This window comes from Armigeres subalbatus, chromosome 2 (genome assembly GCF_024139115.2).
Source record: "Armigeres subalbatus isolate Guangzhou_Male chromosome 2, GZ_Asu_2, whole genome shotgun sequence".
In the NCBI taxonomy this organism is placed as follows: Eukaryota; Metazoa; Arthropoda; class Insecta; order Diptera; family Culicidae; genus Armigeres; species Armigeres subalbatus.
The window spans coordinates 117,859,224-117,875,026 of NC_085140.1; the positions used below are offsets into that span (position 1 = coordinate 117,859,224).

At 44.2% G+C, this 15,803-nt stretch overlaps 3 protein-coding genes across 3 annotated transcripts in view; 1 reads left to right on the forward strand and 2 right to left on the reverse strand.

Moving 5' to 3' along the window:
• Positions 1-8,998: 8,998 nt before the first annotated feature.
• LOC134210716 (valine--tRNA ligase) lies at positions 8,999-12,316 on the reverse strand. The gene is made up of 3 exons (XM_062686950.1): positions 12,085-12,316; positions 9,249-12,022; positions 8,999-9,185 (listed from the first exon to the last, which is right to left on the reverse strand). Exons 1-3 carry the CDS (start codon positions 12,194-12,196, stop codon positions 9,135-9,137), a joined length of 2,937 nt encoding a protein of 978 aa, XP_062542934.1. The 5' UTR covers positions 12,197-12,316; the 3' UTR covers positions 8,999-9,134.
• A 24-nt stretch (positions 12,317-12,340) lies between these two features.
• The window catches only part of LOC134210718 (probable tRNA (uracil-O(2)-)-methyltransferase), a 28,839-nt gene continuing 25,376 nt past the window's right edge, over positions 12,341-15,803 (reverse strand). The window contains exon 3 of the mRNA XM_062686956.1: positions 12,341-12,391. Within this exon, the coding sequence (XP_062542940.1) occupies positions 12,390-12,391 (2 nt within the window). The 3' untranslated portion in view covers positions 12,341-12,389. The remainder of the gene's footprint in view (positions 12,392-15,803) is intronic.
• On the forward strand, positions 12,643-14,281 carry LOC134215006 (uncharacterized). Its single transcript, XM_062694271.1, has 4 exons — positions 12,643-12,971; positions 13,045-13,296; positions 13,612-13,935; positions 13,999-14,281. Exons 1-4 carry the CDS (start codon positions 12,770-12,772, stop codon positions 14,202-14,204), a joined length of 984 nt encoding a protein of 327 aa, XP_062550255.1. The 5' UTR covers positions 12,643-12,769; the 3' UTR covers positions 14,205-14,281.

Here is a 15,803-nt window from a genome sequence, read left to right on the forward strand (position 1 = left end):
TACATAACTCTTCAGGTGTCTTGTTTCCAATGGTTCTAGTTGGTGATCGATGTACTAGAGACGCTGCCGTCGATATCGCCTCCGCCCAGAATTCTTTCTGCATGCGCGCATCGTGTAGAACACATCGAGCCTTTACCACAAGGGTTCTATTCATCCTTTCTACCGTGCCATTCTGCTCTGGAGTTTCTCCAACGGCTTCCGGAATTGGTACGGTTGAAAACGTTCCATCCATTAACCAATAACTAGCCTTTTGGAGACGCTGTAGGTTTGAAATTGTTCAGTAGTTTCAATCTCCCATTCTAACATCTTTTTGTAAGAAAAGCTAGCCATCAATGATGTTTTTCAACTAACGGAAATAACGACATCTTGAGCACTTGTTGCCTCGCGAATTATTTTTGACGTTAGGTCGTTGGTGTTTTTGGCGGTGTTCAAGTCCGTTCGATAGCGTTTCTCCAAACTGTCCACTGGATTTTGATGAATACCTTTCAATTGAGAGCAGTTCAATTTCTTAGCAAAAGGCATTAGTGGTATACAACAGGATTTCACTAGCTACAATAAGCTTTTTAGGGATAGTTGTGCAAAAAAAACCCTAGATCTCAAATTGTTTTAAAGCTAATAATATCACAGCAGCAATATTGAGCAGTTTGTTCTGTTTCACCTGGAGTGGTTTGCGGTGAGATTTTGCGCAGTTGCCAGATTGCCGATGCATAGGCCAGTATACGCCGGATGATGCACTTGACCACCAGTAATTTGTTTTTGATGTGTAGCTTTGACCAGCGATTCAGCAGAGAGTACAGTGCTTTTAAACAGCACTGTTTGTCGAACTTATCCATATGTTTGTCAAACTTTAGCTCCCAGATACTTGACTTCGTCGTTCCACAAAGTTGGTTGCCCATTGATTGTGATCGAGCGGCGCGCTTCTTGGTGAAAAATATGGACTTGCCTTGTCATAAGACGAGTTTATACCATCCCATTGAATTCCACCACTTAATTGTATCTTGACAGATACGTATTTCGACCTCAACAGTAAGGCCGTCTTCAGTGTCTCGTACTTGACTCGACTTGACTTGAGTCGAGTCAAGTACGAGACACTGAAGACGGCCTTACTGTTGAGGTCGAAATACGTATCTGTCAAGATACAATTAAGTGGTGGAATTCAATGGGATGGTATAAACTCGTCTTATGACAAGTGAAGACATTCCACTAAAAAGCTCAAAATAATTTTCTTATCAATATGGACTTGGTTTTCCCAGCATTCAGCTCGATGCGCCACTTCTGTTGAAATTCCCCGAGATTGTTCATTGCCGCTTGAAGGTGGGTAACAACGATTTGTGGATCTTCATCCGACGCCAAGAACGCAGTGTCATCCGCAAAGAATGCATAAGACAAACCGTCAATCATGATTATATCAGAAGTGAGAACGTTGTAGAGAATTGGACTCCAAAGGGAATGTTGTGCTCATTGGACTTTTCCCCATTTACTGCCACCGTGAAGGTCCGATTTGACAGGAATGATTGGACAATCTTAACCAGGTAAAGCTGCAGATTAGATCGGAAGAGCTTGTACACCACGGCGTCCTGCCATACGGAGTCGTACGCCTTTTCAACAAGAGGAGAACCATATCAGTCGATTTACCCGTTAAGAATCCGCGCTACACCTTCTACTTTATGTGAGCCAGTTGGTGTCCCGTTTTGAAGCCAAACTGCTGGGGTGGAATAACTTCCTCTGTCTCCAGGTGTCGGTTTAACCGGGCGAGGATAATTTTTTCGAAAACTTTACTTAGGCTGCTCGGGAGACTTATCGGTCGGTAGTTACCGGGGTTGGTGATATCTTTATTAGCCTTCGGGATGGCTTTTACATTGGCTTGCTTCCATCCGGTTGGAAAGTAACCTAAGACTAGGCACGCATTGAATAGGTATTTTGAGCAAAACAACCAGCCCTTTTCTTGGGAGGTATTTGAGGCAGGTGTTTCTGACATCGTAGCAACCTACTGGTGTGAGGCAATCATACCATTCCATCGTAGCAATCTTGGCTCTTTGACATTTGTATTTTTCTTATCATTCTCAAACTAAACTCTGAATAAACCACACGTTATTTTAACCGAGCTCTGCGTTCATTCATAGAAGGTTATGGGCACCTCTACGAGAGAAGCTGTGTGTGGTATCCCACAATTCAACGGTGGTGCAGGATTCCAGCACTGGAGTTTCCGTGTCAAAATGTTTTTGGACTCCGTCGGCGTTTTGAATACGTTAACTGATGATGCTCCGGAAGCTGTCGATGAGAAGACGAAGTTTGAAGAATCGGACCGGAAGGCCAAGTCGTACATCGTCAGTTTCCTTGCAAACGAGTGTCTGGCGATCGTATGTGAGAAGAAAACGGCCAAGGAGATGTGGAAGGCGCTTGAAAACACTTTTGCGAAGCGGTCGATAAGTACTCAAAATCTGGTGAGGAAGCAACTCAATCGTTTGAAGCTACGGGATGGCGATTCGATGAGAGCGCATTTGCTGGTTTTTGAAGACTTGATCCGACAAGACCGTCGGAGCGAAGATCGAAGAGGCTGACCTGGTCATCTCCCTGTTTCAAACCCTTCCGGATATGTATGACCCTTTAGTGACCGCCCTTGAGAATATTCCTGAGGAAGAGCTGAGTTTGGAAGTTGTGAACCAGCGCTTGTTAGCGGAAGAGCTCAAACGTTCCGAACGTCACGAAGACTCAGGTGAAGTAAAGTTGGCAGCGTTCTTCGGAGACAAGTCCCGGAAGCCAATGAAGTTTCAAGGCAAGTGTCACAAATGTAGCAAACGTGGACATTTGAAAAAGAACTGTCGACAAAAAGGCGGAGAAGCTAATTCGGTAGATCAACGTGAGCAACGAAATGTAAGTTTCGTCGCAAGCCGCAAGAACGAAGGATTACGAAGCGGAAAGGTTGTGTTCAAGCTCGACTCGGGTGCCAGCGACCACATCGTGAATGAAATGCAAGTATTTTCGGAAACTCGCAAGTTGAAGCAACCCGTTGAGATTCAAGTAGCCAAAGACGGAGAAGTACTGGTGGCCAAATTTACCGGCACCATCGTCGGAAGCAGCAACAAGAATACGCCGTTGACAATAAAGGATGTTCTCTATGTTCCTGAACTGCGAGACAATCTAATGTCAGAGAAGAAACTGCTGAAGGCCGGCGTTGTGGTGATTTTCAATGACTCCGTAGCGATTCTGAAGAAGGGCGACGAGATCATTGCTACTGCGAAGCTCAAAGGTAACCTATACGAAATTGAGGTGGGCATTCCAGTGGTTTCGGCAAATTTGTGTCAAACTGAAGCGACCACTTTGTGGCACCGGAGGCTGGGACACCTTAGCCAACAAGGAATGAAAGCAATCGTAAGTAACAACCTCGTTGATGGCGTTGATTTCAAAGCAGACAAGCTTGAATTCTGCGACGCCTGCGTCCAGGGTAAACTTTGTCGTGACCCCTTCAATGGCACCCGTCCAAGATCCTCAAGGCCACTGGAAAGAATCCATTCCGATGTGTGCGGGCCAATCGAACCAACGGCGTGGGAAGGATCGAAGTATTTCGTTTCCTTCATAGACGACCATACTCATTTTGCAATGCTGTTCCTAATGAAGAGGAAGTCGGAGGTGTTTGATCGATTCCGCGAGTACGAGGCGATGGTGACGGCCAAGTTCAACATGAAGATATCTAAGATGACAATTGATCAAGGTCGTGAGTATCTATCAAATAGCCAGAAGCAGTTCTATTTGCAGAAAGGGATCCAGGTCGAACCGACCGTTGCATATACGCCGCAGCAAAACGGCGTCGCTGAGAGGTTCAACCGAACCATAGTTGAGAAGGTCCGCACGATGCTGATCGATTCGCATATCCCTAAAACCATGTGGTCAGAAGCTGTCCTTACTGCTGTGTATCTGGTAAACCGAAGCCCTACCGTCGCTTTGTCGAGAAGTCTAACCCCGGCTGAATGCTGGTACAAGGAGAGGCCAAGTGTGGAAAAATTTGTGTTTTTGGTTGCAAGGCATTTGCATGGATATCCGGCCAACACAGGAAGAAATTGGATGCGAAGGGTGTCGAAGTTGTAATGGTTGGTTATGCTCCCAACGGTTGCCGTTTGTGGGACAGGAAGTCAAGACGAATCATCATCGCACGTGATGTCAAGTTTCATGAAACATGTTTCCCGTATGAAGTGAACCGCGAAGAGCATGAAAAGCTTCCATTAGTCGTTTTACCACATAAGCATGAAGAGGAAGGAATTCAAGAGGCGAATCCGATAGATGAACACCCATTGCGTCGCGAGGGCACTCCCGTTCAAGATGTTGAGCAGCTGCCGGATGACGCATCCCTATTACAAGCTAGTTCTCCGGTTACTGATGGCGAGGACGTTTTTGAGATGAATCAAACCGGGGCGCTCCCTTCGCAAAGAGAACAACTCGAGTCCGATGGACAAGCGACGTTGAGGCGCAGCGAACGGGAGCGCAGGCTCCCCGGTAAGTTCCTACATGGAAATCTCAAGGAGGATATTTACATGGAACTCCCCGAAGGCGTGCAGGCTCCACCAAACATGACATGCAAGCTGCTAAAATCCTTGTATGGGTTGAAGCAATCACCGCGTTGCTGGAATGAAAAATTCAACAGTCAACTAATCAAGCTGGGTTTCCGTCGGTCACGTCACGACTATTGTCTGTATATCCGTTGCGATGAAGATGATGAGCTGTACATCGTGCTATATGTCGACGATTTACTAATCGCGGGGAGGAAATTGGAGTCCATCGGCCGGTTGAAGAAGCAACTTTCGACTGTTTTCTGTATGACCGATTGTGGAGAAGCACGTCATTTCCTGGGAATGAAGATCGCGTACGACCAGCATAAAGGAACTCTCCAGCTTTCGTAGCAGGCGCACGTGGAAAAGGTCGTGAATAATTTCGGATTGGCCGATTGTAATCCCACGAAGTCACCCATGGAAAAAGGACTGCAACTACAACGAGAGGGGAAACCTACAAGAGAACCCTACCGGGAGCTGTTAAGCAACTTAATGTATATTATGCTCAGCGTTCGCCCGGACATCTGTTTGCCAGTTGGGTATCTGGGTCGCTATCAACAAAACCCCACGGACGCTCACTGGCAAAGTTTAAAGAGAGTCGTCCGCTACCTCAAAGGAAGTGCCAACACTGTACTGACGTTCCAACGCAACAATTCTCCTTCGATAATTGGGTATGCCGATGCGGATTGGGCGGCGAACAACGCCCTCACAACATTCTCAAACTAAACTCTGAATAAACCACACGTTATTTTAACCGAGCTCTGCGTTCATTCATAGAAGTTTCTAATCCCGTCCTGCCCGGGAGATTTCCTATTTTCAACGTGCGGATGATCGACTTCACCTCTTTCGGTTTTACCAGAGCAGCATTTGGAACAAGAGGGCTTGCTATACGAACATGATCAGCCGCAAGATCCAGGATCGCCCGGCTCTCCATTGTTGTAGGCAGTAGCAAACGCCATTGCGAATGCTTCAGCTTTCTGTGATGGGCTCACTACGAGATAACCGTTGACATTTAGCGGGGGACTGTTCCGAAGGTTGCGCGTCAACTTCCGAAATGTGTTGCTGCCGTTATCTAGGTTCTTCAGTATCTACCCAAAATTATTGTAGTGATGGTCTGTACTTATTGCTGTGTGCCGACCCCAACTACTTAAATTCCTTCAGGGGGATTCGTCACAATCTTTTATGCGGAGTCGGTTTACCTTGCCACCGAACCGCACTAGAAAATAGTTTTACGCCCAGCAACACGGTTTTGTTTGTTTAAGGCTCTATAAACCGTAATCAATCCGATGATGACGATGATTTTATTCGAATCCGCACTAAGAGTAATAAAGTTTCTAAATTCAATATTTTGGAGCTTTTTGCCGACTTACCTCCATCATTGCAGATTCATTACATTTTCATATTAATTTTTCATTTATTCAAACTAGCAATTACTGAGGAATTGCTGGAAAAACGCCTAAAACTGCTTTTTTCCTAGGCCGACATTCGCTTTTTTATCGAACGCATACTAACTCCGAACGTTCGGAGCAAACACATACACACGCACTTGATTTTTCACTTGATCTTTTCCCACTGTTTCTTTGATTTAATCACTCCTAAAACATATTCACTAACTGAGTTTCACCTTTTTATTCAATCTTGACTACCGATTAATTCACTTCACGTCCAAAAACTGTCGAAAACTGCTTTCCAAAAATCGAAGTGAGAGACAAATTTGACGACCGTATTGTAAATGCAATAAAATGCGGAAGGCTCAAATTTACTAGCGCAATAAGGAAATGGTGAGAACAAAATCTCGGCGAGGCAACTTCATTAAATCCGAACAATATAACGTATACGCCAGCCACGTCCACGCCAACACGCATACAAAGGTGTGCATACACAAGAAAATAATTATCTCTTGACCGTTGCCAGATACATTTATTGGAAAATAAACCAAGAATAAATATTTAAACATGTTATGTAAGCTTCTGTTACATTCCAAGTGGTGTATACACAAATTTTAACCGGTAAAAACCCATATATTTGATACACCGTAAACATGTGTTATGATATAAAATAAAAATTTCGTCAAGTCTGGCAACATTATGCATCAGCTGGCATATTTTTAACACCCCATTTCCACCCACCCCAGTTGTAAACAAAATTTATTTATCGCTGCTGCACTTTTTCGTACCAATTGCCTCACTATTACAAACAAGCGATACAGTCATTATTTTTCAAAACATTGTGATGGAGTCTTGAGCCTTAAGTCTGCTTACTTTTGCTTTTTAAGCAAAATACAGCACTTGGCAAGGTCCTAAATGAACCGTTATGCATGAGAGAGTAATTAATTAAAGAGAGAGAGCAAATTGACAACATAACAGGTTAGCTGTATAAGTTAAATGTTAAGTTAATAAAGAGTCTGATTCAAACCACCGCAACTAGAGATGTCGTAAAATCCCGATTAATCGATTAGTAACTAATCGATTACTCTCGATTCCTGTCGATTATTGAATCGATTGATCGATTCAACATTAATCGATTATTACAACGATGAATCGATTAATCGAAGTAATCAATTAATTTGCGACATCCTTATGATGTCGTAAAATCCTGATTAATCGATTAGTAACAAATCGATTACTCTCGATCTCTCTCGATTATTAAATCGATTAATCGTTAGGTAATGATCGATTCAAAATTAATCGATTATTACAACGATTAATCAATTAATCGAAGTAATCGATTAATTTACAACATCTCTAACCGCAACGAAAAGGTGTTTTAATTTGGTTAAGCCGAAATCCAGTGCCAGCTGACGGGTACCGTCGCCCCGTCGGTAGAGGTACGCTTCAGCTGTGATGACATTGTTTAGATGGTTGACCACCGCACCAATCAGCGGGTCCCGACTCCGAATGAAATGTCTTCCCGGCACGTTTCTCAGCCGAATCAGCAGCTTCAACTCATCCGGGATGTCCTTCTTCTTTAGAAAGATTCTACGCGTAGGAACAGCAGCCTGCTCAGCTGCCCTAACGACCTCAGTGATTTTGTTGATTGCATTGTCGATTTTATGTGGACGACCCAGGTCGTTGCAGTGAGATCAGTTTCCTGATCAATTTTCCAAGCAAAGATACTCCAGTTCGCCTTGTCGAAGCAGCTGATGAACTTTCCAGTCGGTGTTACTTGAATGTCAGCATCGATGGTGAAAATTACAGGCAGATGGTCTGACGACAGTTCGACATGCGATTTCGGTTTTGACATCTGTACTAAGTTGTTTGAAATAATCAGATCCAAGATTGAAGTGGGTGGGAGTATCAGGAGCGTGAATGTAGAAGTCCGTGGACTCGTACTCTTGCTGCAAAATTCGTCCTGCTTTGTTGGATCTGGTGCAGTTCCACATCCTGTGTCGCGCGTTCATATCTCCTACCAGAAAGTAGGGTCCATCGATGTTGCTAAGCTGGCGTATATCTCGTCTAAACTGGCAGAGTGTTGCCCTGTTATTAGAGCCGGGGTAGTACACAGCGATCATGTTCACTGGTGTTGGATCTGCCTTGACCGTGATCCCGATGGTTTCAATTGCTCGTGTATAAGTTGCCAGTTTAGAGTAAGGAATTCCGTTCCTCACTAGAATCTCCACTCCTTCCCACGGGTGGCGTTCCGCGAGTTTCGATCCGCTCTCACAATGGTGTAATTTTCGTGGCAATTTTTTTTTTCAGCTGCAGCCAGGTTTCAGTAACTACAGCGATGTCGATTTCGTGGGCTTCGAGGAAGTGGAAAAATTCCACAGCCTTGTTCCGGATGGAACGGCAGTTCCAATTCACTACATTGAATGAGCTAAGATTGGCCATTATAAACGTATTTTATGATAAGCTTGCTAAGGGTGAGGAATTGTATTGCCTTCGATTGGCAATCCGAAAGTTTGGCGAAGAGCTCACTAGCAAGGCACAGGGTGAGGGTTTTCCTGGACAACTTGCGAATACGTAGGATTCGAGTTTGTTATGCTGCCTAGCAGATTACTCAGGTCGCCACATTGCATCCTACAGGTAGGTAAAGGTACGGTCCGAACCTTTGCAGAGTTATTCCTAGGGGACTGTCTCGTCCTCTTCTTGGTAGTCAAATCCTGTAGATGCTTGAGCCGAGTCGGATAGCCCTTGTAGTTTGCTGTATGGTTTTGGCTGCAGTTGGCACAGCGGATTTGAGAACGGTCCTCATTGGCATTAGCGTCGTCCTTTGCAGGTAGAGCGCACTCCGATGTCTGATGGCGTTCACCGCATTTTACGCACTTTCCTCGCAGGTTACAGTTCCTCATTCCGTGGCCGTACTACTGGCAGCGGAAGCACTGGGCAATGTCGGCCTTCTTCTTCTAAAAATACCGCCATTCAACAATGACGTTGAACAGGGCATTTAGTTTTTGGAGATCCTGCAGTTTGGCTGCTCCATTTAAAAAGACTTCAGACTTTAGTTAGCCCCTTAGATAAACCGACCAAAAAGGATGCATTTCGAATTGTTTTTGAAAATAAGCACACGACTTTGGTTCGGTAAAGTGGTAAGAGCGTACCACGATGGTCAACATGGCTGGTAATCTAATATTTGCACTTACCCTACACTTTAAATCACAATTCGTCGCATATCTTCGATTTGTATTCGAAGTTGTTTGATCTGGAAATCAAAAAAAAAGTGTTAAAATGCATTCAACAACTGTTCAAATGTGTTTGTTATTACCCTCTCAGCATGTTTCGTCTGAACCGTCTCACTCGCAGATTTTCTATAACCCTCGTTGTTCACCGTACCCAACAGTCGTTCCAACTCGGTCTCCAGCTTGACTAGTTTTTTGCTGTTTCCACCTCCAGCTCCCGGTGCAGCAGGCAACGCAGAATTCGTGACAATTCCGAAGGAACAAACGTGACTGGCGGTGGATTTCGTTGCGAAGGTTTCGGAATTGAAATCGGCTTCGTTCCGATGCAGTACCACCCCGGAGCTGAGCGTTAGCTGCCGAATGTTGTCCGCGTGCCTTTGAAGCAGCGCAGCGAGTGGGTCCGATTTGGCTAGGATGTGGAGAACCGGATCGTGTTTGCGGGCGATCGGGGTGGGGGATTCACTTTTCGCCTGGCGAACGCTTTGGCATATCTGTAGTAGCTGATCCACAGTGGATTCCAAGCTGGGGTCGATCCAGTCGGTGGGCTGGAAGTTCAAATCCGGTGGCGGAAGGTGAGGTCGCAGCTCGGCTGCTAGGAACGGGGTGAACACCTCCAGGTGGTATAATCCAAGCGAAAGGCAATGCTGCAGGACTAGACAGTGGTTGGTGGCGACGGAAGTGTGTTGGTCGTTCATGAGGACTTTGGTTGTTTCTAAGTAGACGTCGCAGAAATTGCTGTAGAAGAAGGTTTTGAGTGCTGCTGTGGCTAGGTGGAAATTATAAGCTTCCAAGGCATGTTCAAAGGATACGATTGTATTTGCAAGTCGGCTAAGAATCCATCGGTCTATTTCCGTTAGAGAATCTTTGTTCAACTTTATACCACTTGGGTTGAATTTCTCAGCGCTTCCTAAGGTGTAACGAGTCGCTTGCCAAATTTTGTTGAAGAACAGTTTGTTTGTGTGACAGTCTTGAACATTAAAGTTGATGAAGTGATTCTTCATGTTGCTGGAACAGAGTGTGAATCGCAATGCATCCGTCCCACACTCCGGAATCCCATTGGGAAACATCTTCTTCTGCGTGGAGACAGATTTCTTCAACTCAGAAGCGGATAGAATACCCTGCCTATGTGAAGCTTCCAGTTCTTGGTTTAGCTTATCAAGGGACGTCCCTTCTATCACCTGTTCCGGCTTTATCACATTTCCTAGACTTTTGGACATTTTTCTACCACTCTCATCGCAAATAATCCCGTGCAGAAGAATCTTCCCGAACGGCAACTGTCCCGTTAATTCCTGTCCCAACATTACCATTCTTGCCACCCAGAAGAACAGAATATCGTGACCGGTTTCCATCAAATCTAGTGGGTAATAACGTTTGACATCTGCCGAGTCCCGTGGCCATCCCAACGCAGAGAACGGGAGCAGCGACGAAGAAAACCAGGTGTCCAGAACATCCGGATCTTGAACGATTTCAAAATCATCGGTCTTAAGAATGGACTTGGCTTTCAATTCGGCTTCTTTTTCGGATTTTGCAGCAATCCAACTCGATGCCGAAGCGGACCTCACCTCATAAGCAGGTATCCGATGGCCCCACCAGAGCTGTCTTGAAATGCACCAGTCATGGCAGTTTTCCAGCCATCGGAACCAATCCTTCTCGAAGTGGTTAGGAACTATTTTCAGTTGTCCACTTTGGACAGCCTCTAATGCCCGTCGGGCCATATCTCCGCAACGAATAAACCATTGCGGCCGTAACAGAAACTCAACAATGTCTTTCGATCGAGAACACACAGGAAGAATCATAGAGTGCGGTTTGGTTCCTCTGAGCAAAGAATTCCGGGCTAAGTAATCCATAACTTTCGATCGCGCTTCGTACCGTGGTAGTTTTGAGAAAGGACCAAAGTCTTCCAGGATCATTCCTCTGCTATCAATTACTTCAACCGATTGGAGACGATGTTTCTTTGCCATTTCAAAGTCGTATCGATCATGTGCCGGAGTGATCTTTACCGCTCCAGTTCCAAATTCAGGATCCACACTTTCATCAAATATCAGCGGAATCTCGTCTTTCCTCACCGGATGCCACAGCATGTTTCTCTTGTTTCTCAGATGCTCATAACGGCCATCATTCGGATTAACGGCTACAGCAACATCCCCCAACATGGTCTCCGGTCGCGTCGTCGAAACCACAATCTCTTCGAACGACCCCTGAACCTTATACGCAATGTCAACCATTTCTCCAAACGTAATCTTTCGTTCATACCCGGGAACGTCCACCAGTGTCGGGCCACTGATCTCCACATTCTCCACTTCTATGTCCGATATCGCCGACTCCAACGAACACGACCAATTCACCAGCGACTTCTCCCGATAGATCAACCCCTTTTCAAATAGCCTCTGAAACGCTTCTCCAACTGCCTCCGTCTGCCGCTCGTCCATGGTAAAATACTGTCTGTCCCAATCCATCCTCGTTCCCATCCTTTTCAAATCTTCCGCAATGCTCAAACCTTTCTCCTGCTTCCACTTCCAAATTTCCGCCAAGAACGCCTCCCTACCCAAGTCATGTCTCCCCAGGCTGCGTTCCTTCCGAACCTTTTTCTCCACCACCACCTGCGTGGCAATGCCAGCATGGTCCATCCCTGGAATCCACAGACCGACAAAGCCCTGCTTCTCCTTCCATCGCACCAGCACGTCCTGAATGGAGCAGGTCAGTGCGTGTCCCAAGTGGAGCTCACCCGTCACGTTCGGCGGCGGAAGCAATAAACTGAACTTCCGGTCATTCTCTCTGTTTGAAGGTGCACGTTTGGCGCCAAAAACGTTCACCCGGTTGTTGGCTTCCACTCGTGCCGGTTGATAGGCAGAATCTAGAACTGTGAAAGGAAATTTGAAATTTGCGATCTGAATACCACTTCGAAGAGTAAATGGGAAATACCTCGTTTAGTACAGCAGAATCGAACGGGGACTCTCACGAAACAGATCACTGAGGCAAGTTTTAATTTACTGATCGATTTGATAGTTTTCTTTGCTTTATAAATGTGTAACATTATCTTCCGTATCTTCGGTACTTCCACTGCTGAAGCTGCTAGTCGGTAGGTAGGTACGTAACCAATCGAAGACGAGCCAGGCGAGGTTTGTTTTGAATCTGCCGATGGACGATGACCAGTTTCTGCGCCGATAACGATGAAACGCTTCAGTGACGCTCGTTACGCAGCGCGCCAGATTCCCGGATTTTGACAATTCTGGCGTAACATATGAAGAAGACCTATTATTAAACTAAACCGTAAACATTAACATTGAGAGGTTTATTCGAAAATGCTTGATCTGATTTCTATTTGAAGTTCTGGAATTGACTTTAAGGTATATACAGACCATAAAATATTTTTAAATTTATTTCCCTCTATGAAGCTTGCCACATTTCGATGTATTTAAGAATCACTATTCCATATATGAATAAAATCCGAGAGCATCTTTTTCAATGTTACACGAGAAACATTAAAAACTATATTTTGATGGAGATTTGGATTGATTTTGCGTATAAAATATTTTTGTTTTTCAGTTTATGGCTTGAATAAGCGGCTGTTCAATTTGTTAAAATCTGTGAACATAAAACTGAAACAATGAAGCCAAGCAAGACACTTATTAAGTGCGTTGTTCCGGCTTGTGAAAACTATTGCGGACCCGCGACTGCCAAAGATTTCTACAGCGTTCCATCGACAGGCCACAGTTCCTACGCCAAGTGGTGTCGGCTATTCCAGCTCTCCGGTAATCGAACGGAACGGATCTGCAGTGTGCACTTCAAGCAGACTGATTTTTTCGTAAGTAAGTACAGAGTAAAATCGTTTATTGGATCGGCTCACTAATAAAAGAATACGATTTTTTTTTTTTCTCACAGACTGTCGAGAGAAACTCCGAGAGACGGCGGTTCCATCGGTAGAGGGTCCTGTTCACTGCAAAAAGTTGAAATTTGGAGGGATATGCTGTGTGGATGGATGTTTCACAAAAACACGGGGCAGTTTGATGGGCTTTCCCACAAAGAAAAGCGTGCTAAATGCGTGGATTAAGGCTTTGGGAATTGAGGAAGGCACAACGACCAACGACTTGAAGATTTGCAACCTGCACTTTAAGCACAAAGATTATCGGAAAGGTAGTTGATTTGCATCAATTTATCAGATATCGGTACATCGAGTTTCTCACTTCAATTATGTTTTCATCCTAATATTTCCATCCTTACATAGGGGAACAGACGGCTTTGGCAGGTTTTGTTCTATTATTGGCAGGGGGGTTTTTGTCGACCGAATTTTGTGAAATTTGGCCAGAATATTCTTTGATATGCAAAGAATGTTTGGGCCAAATTTAAGCATAATCAGTCATAAAAAACCCCCCTGCCAATAAAAGAACAAAACCTGCCAAAGCCGTCATTACCCCTATGTAAAGCCCTCTTAAATTATTCTTTTCCCAGTTGTGTCGCACTACTTGAAACCGAATGCAGTGCCTTCCAGGAAACTTGTCCCGAAACGCGTCGTAAAGCAGGAACCTCCCTCGGAGGATCACACATACACTAACAACAAAAGGATCAACGCAAAACTCCCGGGCAAGAGCAATCGAATGTGCTGCGTTCCAGGATGTCGCACGCGAGCCACAACTGGAATCAAACTGCACTGTTTTCCGGCGGAAACCGAGGGCCGGTTCTGGAAATGGTACGACAATTTAAGGCTGACCAGAATGCCAACAAAGAACTCGAAAGTGTGCAGTCTGCACTTTGATGAATCGTGTTACCTCAAGGGTATGCTTGATCCTCAAATTTCTTGGAGAAACTTTCGTGGCTAATTGTTATTATTCCCAACAGGAGGCCAACATCTGAAGAAAACGTCTATCCCGTTTGTGTATGCGCCGGAAGTAATGGCACTGCCGGACGAACATGCGATCATTTTGCTATCGCAAAAAAGTGAGACTGCCGGATTGCAAGACGATGACGACCCACTGGATGACAAAAATTTCATCCTTTTTACGCCAAAACCGACAGAGCTGGAAATAACTGAGACATCCACATAAAGTCTAATGTTATAGATCGAATTCAACAACTGAAGCCTTTGTTTTTTTTTTAAGAATTAAAACTACAATGAACTGTATTCTGTTACTTGTTTGATTCAGTATATAGTGTTTAATTAATCACCACAGCTAAGCAGACTAAGCGGGTTTTCTGCCAAACCTAACTTGTCTTATTTGTCCAGTCCGCTGTAATCTTTCGTGGTTTATCAGCCGGCCGATGACTGCAGGTTTATTACCAGTGCTGCAAAGTGTCACCGTACAAGTCACGCAAAGCGTGACAATAACAAAATCCAGGTCATGTGTCAAGTACTCAATTGTGATGCTCAATGTGGATCTCACATGCTTGGTGTAACGATCACCATGAAAGTGACATTTTAGCAACTAGCGCTTGGTCACTCACCATGTCTTCACTTCTTCTGCCTGTGATCACCAGCATGCATAAGGCTATCTGAAGTTTTATCATCTTTCTCTTGCACGCTCACGGGAAGGATAGGATTTGTTTTCATACGGAAACGCTTCCGAAGCCTATCCCGGCTGTGCGCGTGCAAGAGAAAGATGATAAACGTCAGATAGCCTTATGATAGGAAAACTTTCCTGATGTTGTGGTTGTCATATCCATGTCATCTTGACCACGGCATACAAAAAACAAGGCAGGCTCATCACGTATGTAAACATTCAGTTTGAATGTAAACATGTGACGTCACTGCTATCTTCGCACAAGCTGGACCGAGACGATGCTCTACGGTCGCAGCATGCTTACTTTTGTACTCCAACATGTGGCGATAAAATATGCGTCACATTCGAAGTGTCATTTTTCTAACGAGCCTACCTTGTTTTCTGTATACCGTGATCTTGACTATCGTGATGATCACTTGCAGGGCTGCCATATATACAGATTTATCTGTATTTCACAGATTTTTAAACGTCAATACAGACTTGATACAGATTACAGATTTTATACAGATTTTTCAAATCGAGTACAGATTTGTACAGATTTTTTGTTATCTTGAATGTTGTTGTACCTATAAAATCACATGCGAGATCTAATTAAACATTCTAAGCTTCTAAAAAAAAAATCTTAACAATAATTGGTATGGCATTCATTTCTAGATTTTTGTACGATGGAACAAAATATATTTTAGTTACAAGATCAAGATTGTCGCTGTCGTCGCTGTCTTTATCTTGTACAATCTTTATCTTGTAACTAAAATATCTTTTCATGGAACGAATACTACTAATGGGCCATTAGTATTAAGTAGATTTTATTTACGAACATCCATGTGATTAACAAACTGTTCATAATTTTCCGAGTGATTAAACAATGTCGAAGGGCGATTTATGATGACGGATTAAATCATAACAATCAGTAAAAGTAACCAACCAATAGAAAACAATCTCACCTTTACTGGTAAAAGCGATGCACTCACAGTTAAGATTCCTATCTGGGTCATGAGCATTAGTTTATTGGGCATGCATAATATAGTAATTCTTGCGTATTGGCATTGGCAAAAAAAGATTCGAGAAACATCGCTTGTGGAATCATGATAATATATTTGCTGAGGTATAATTGAGCTGCAGAATTGAAAAGACGACATGAATTTC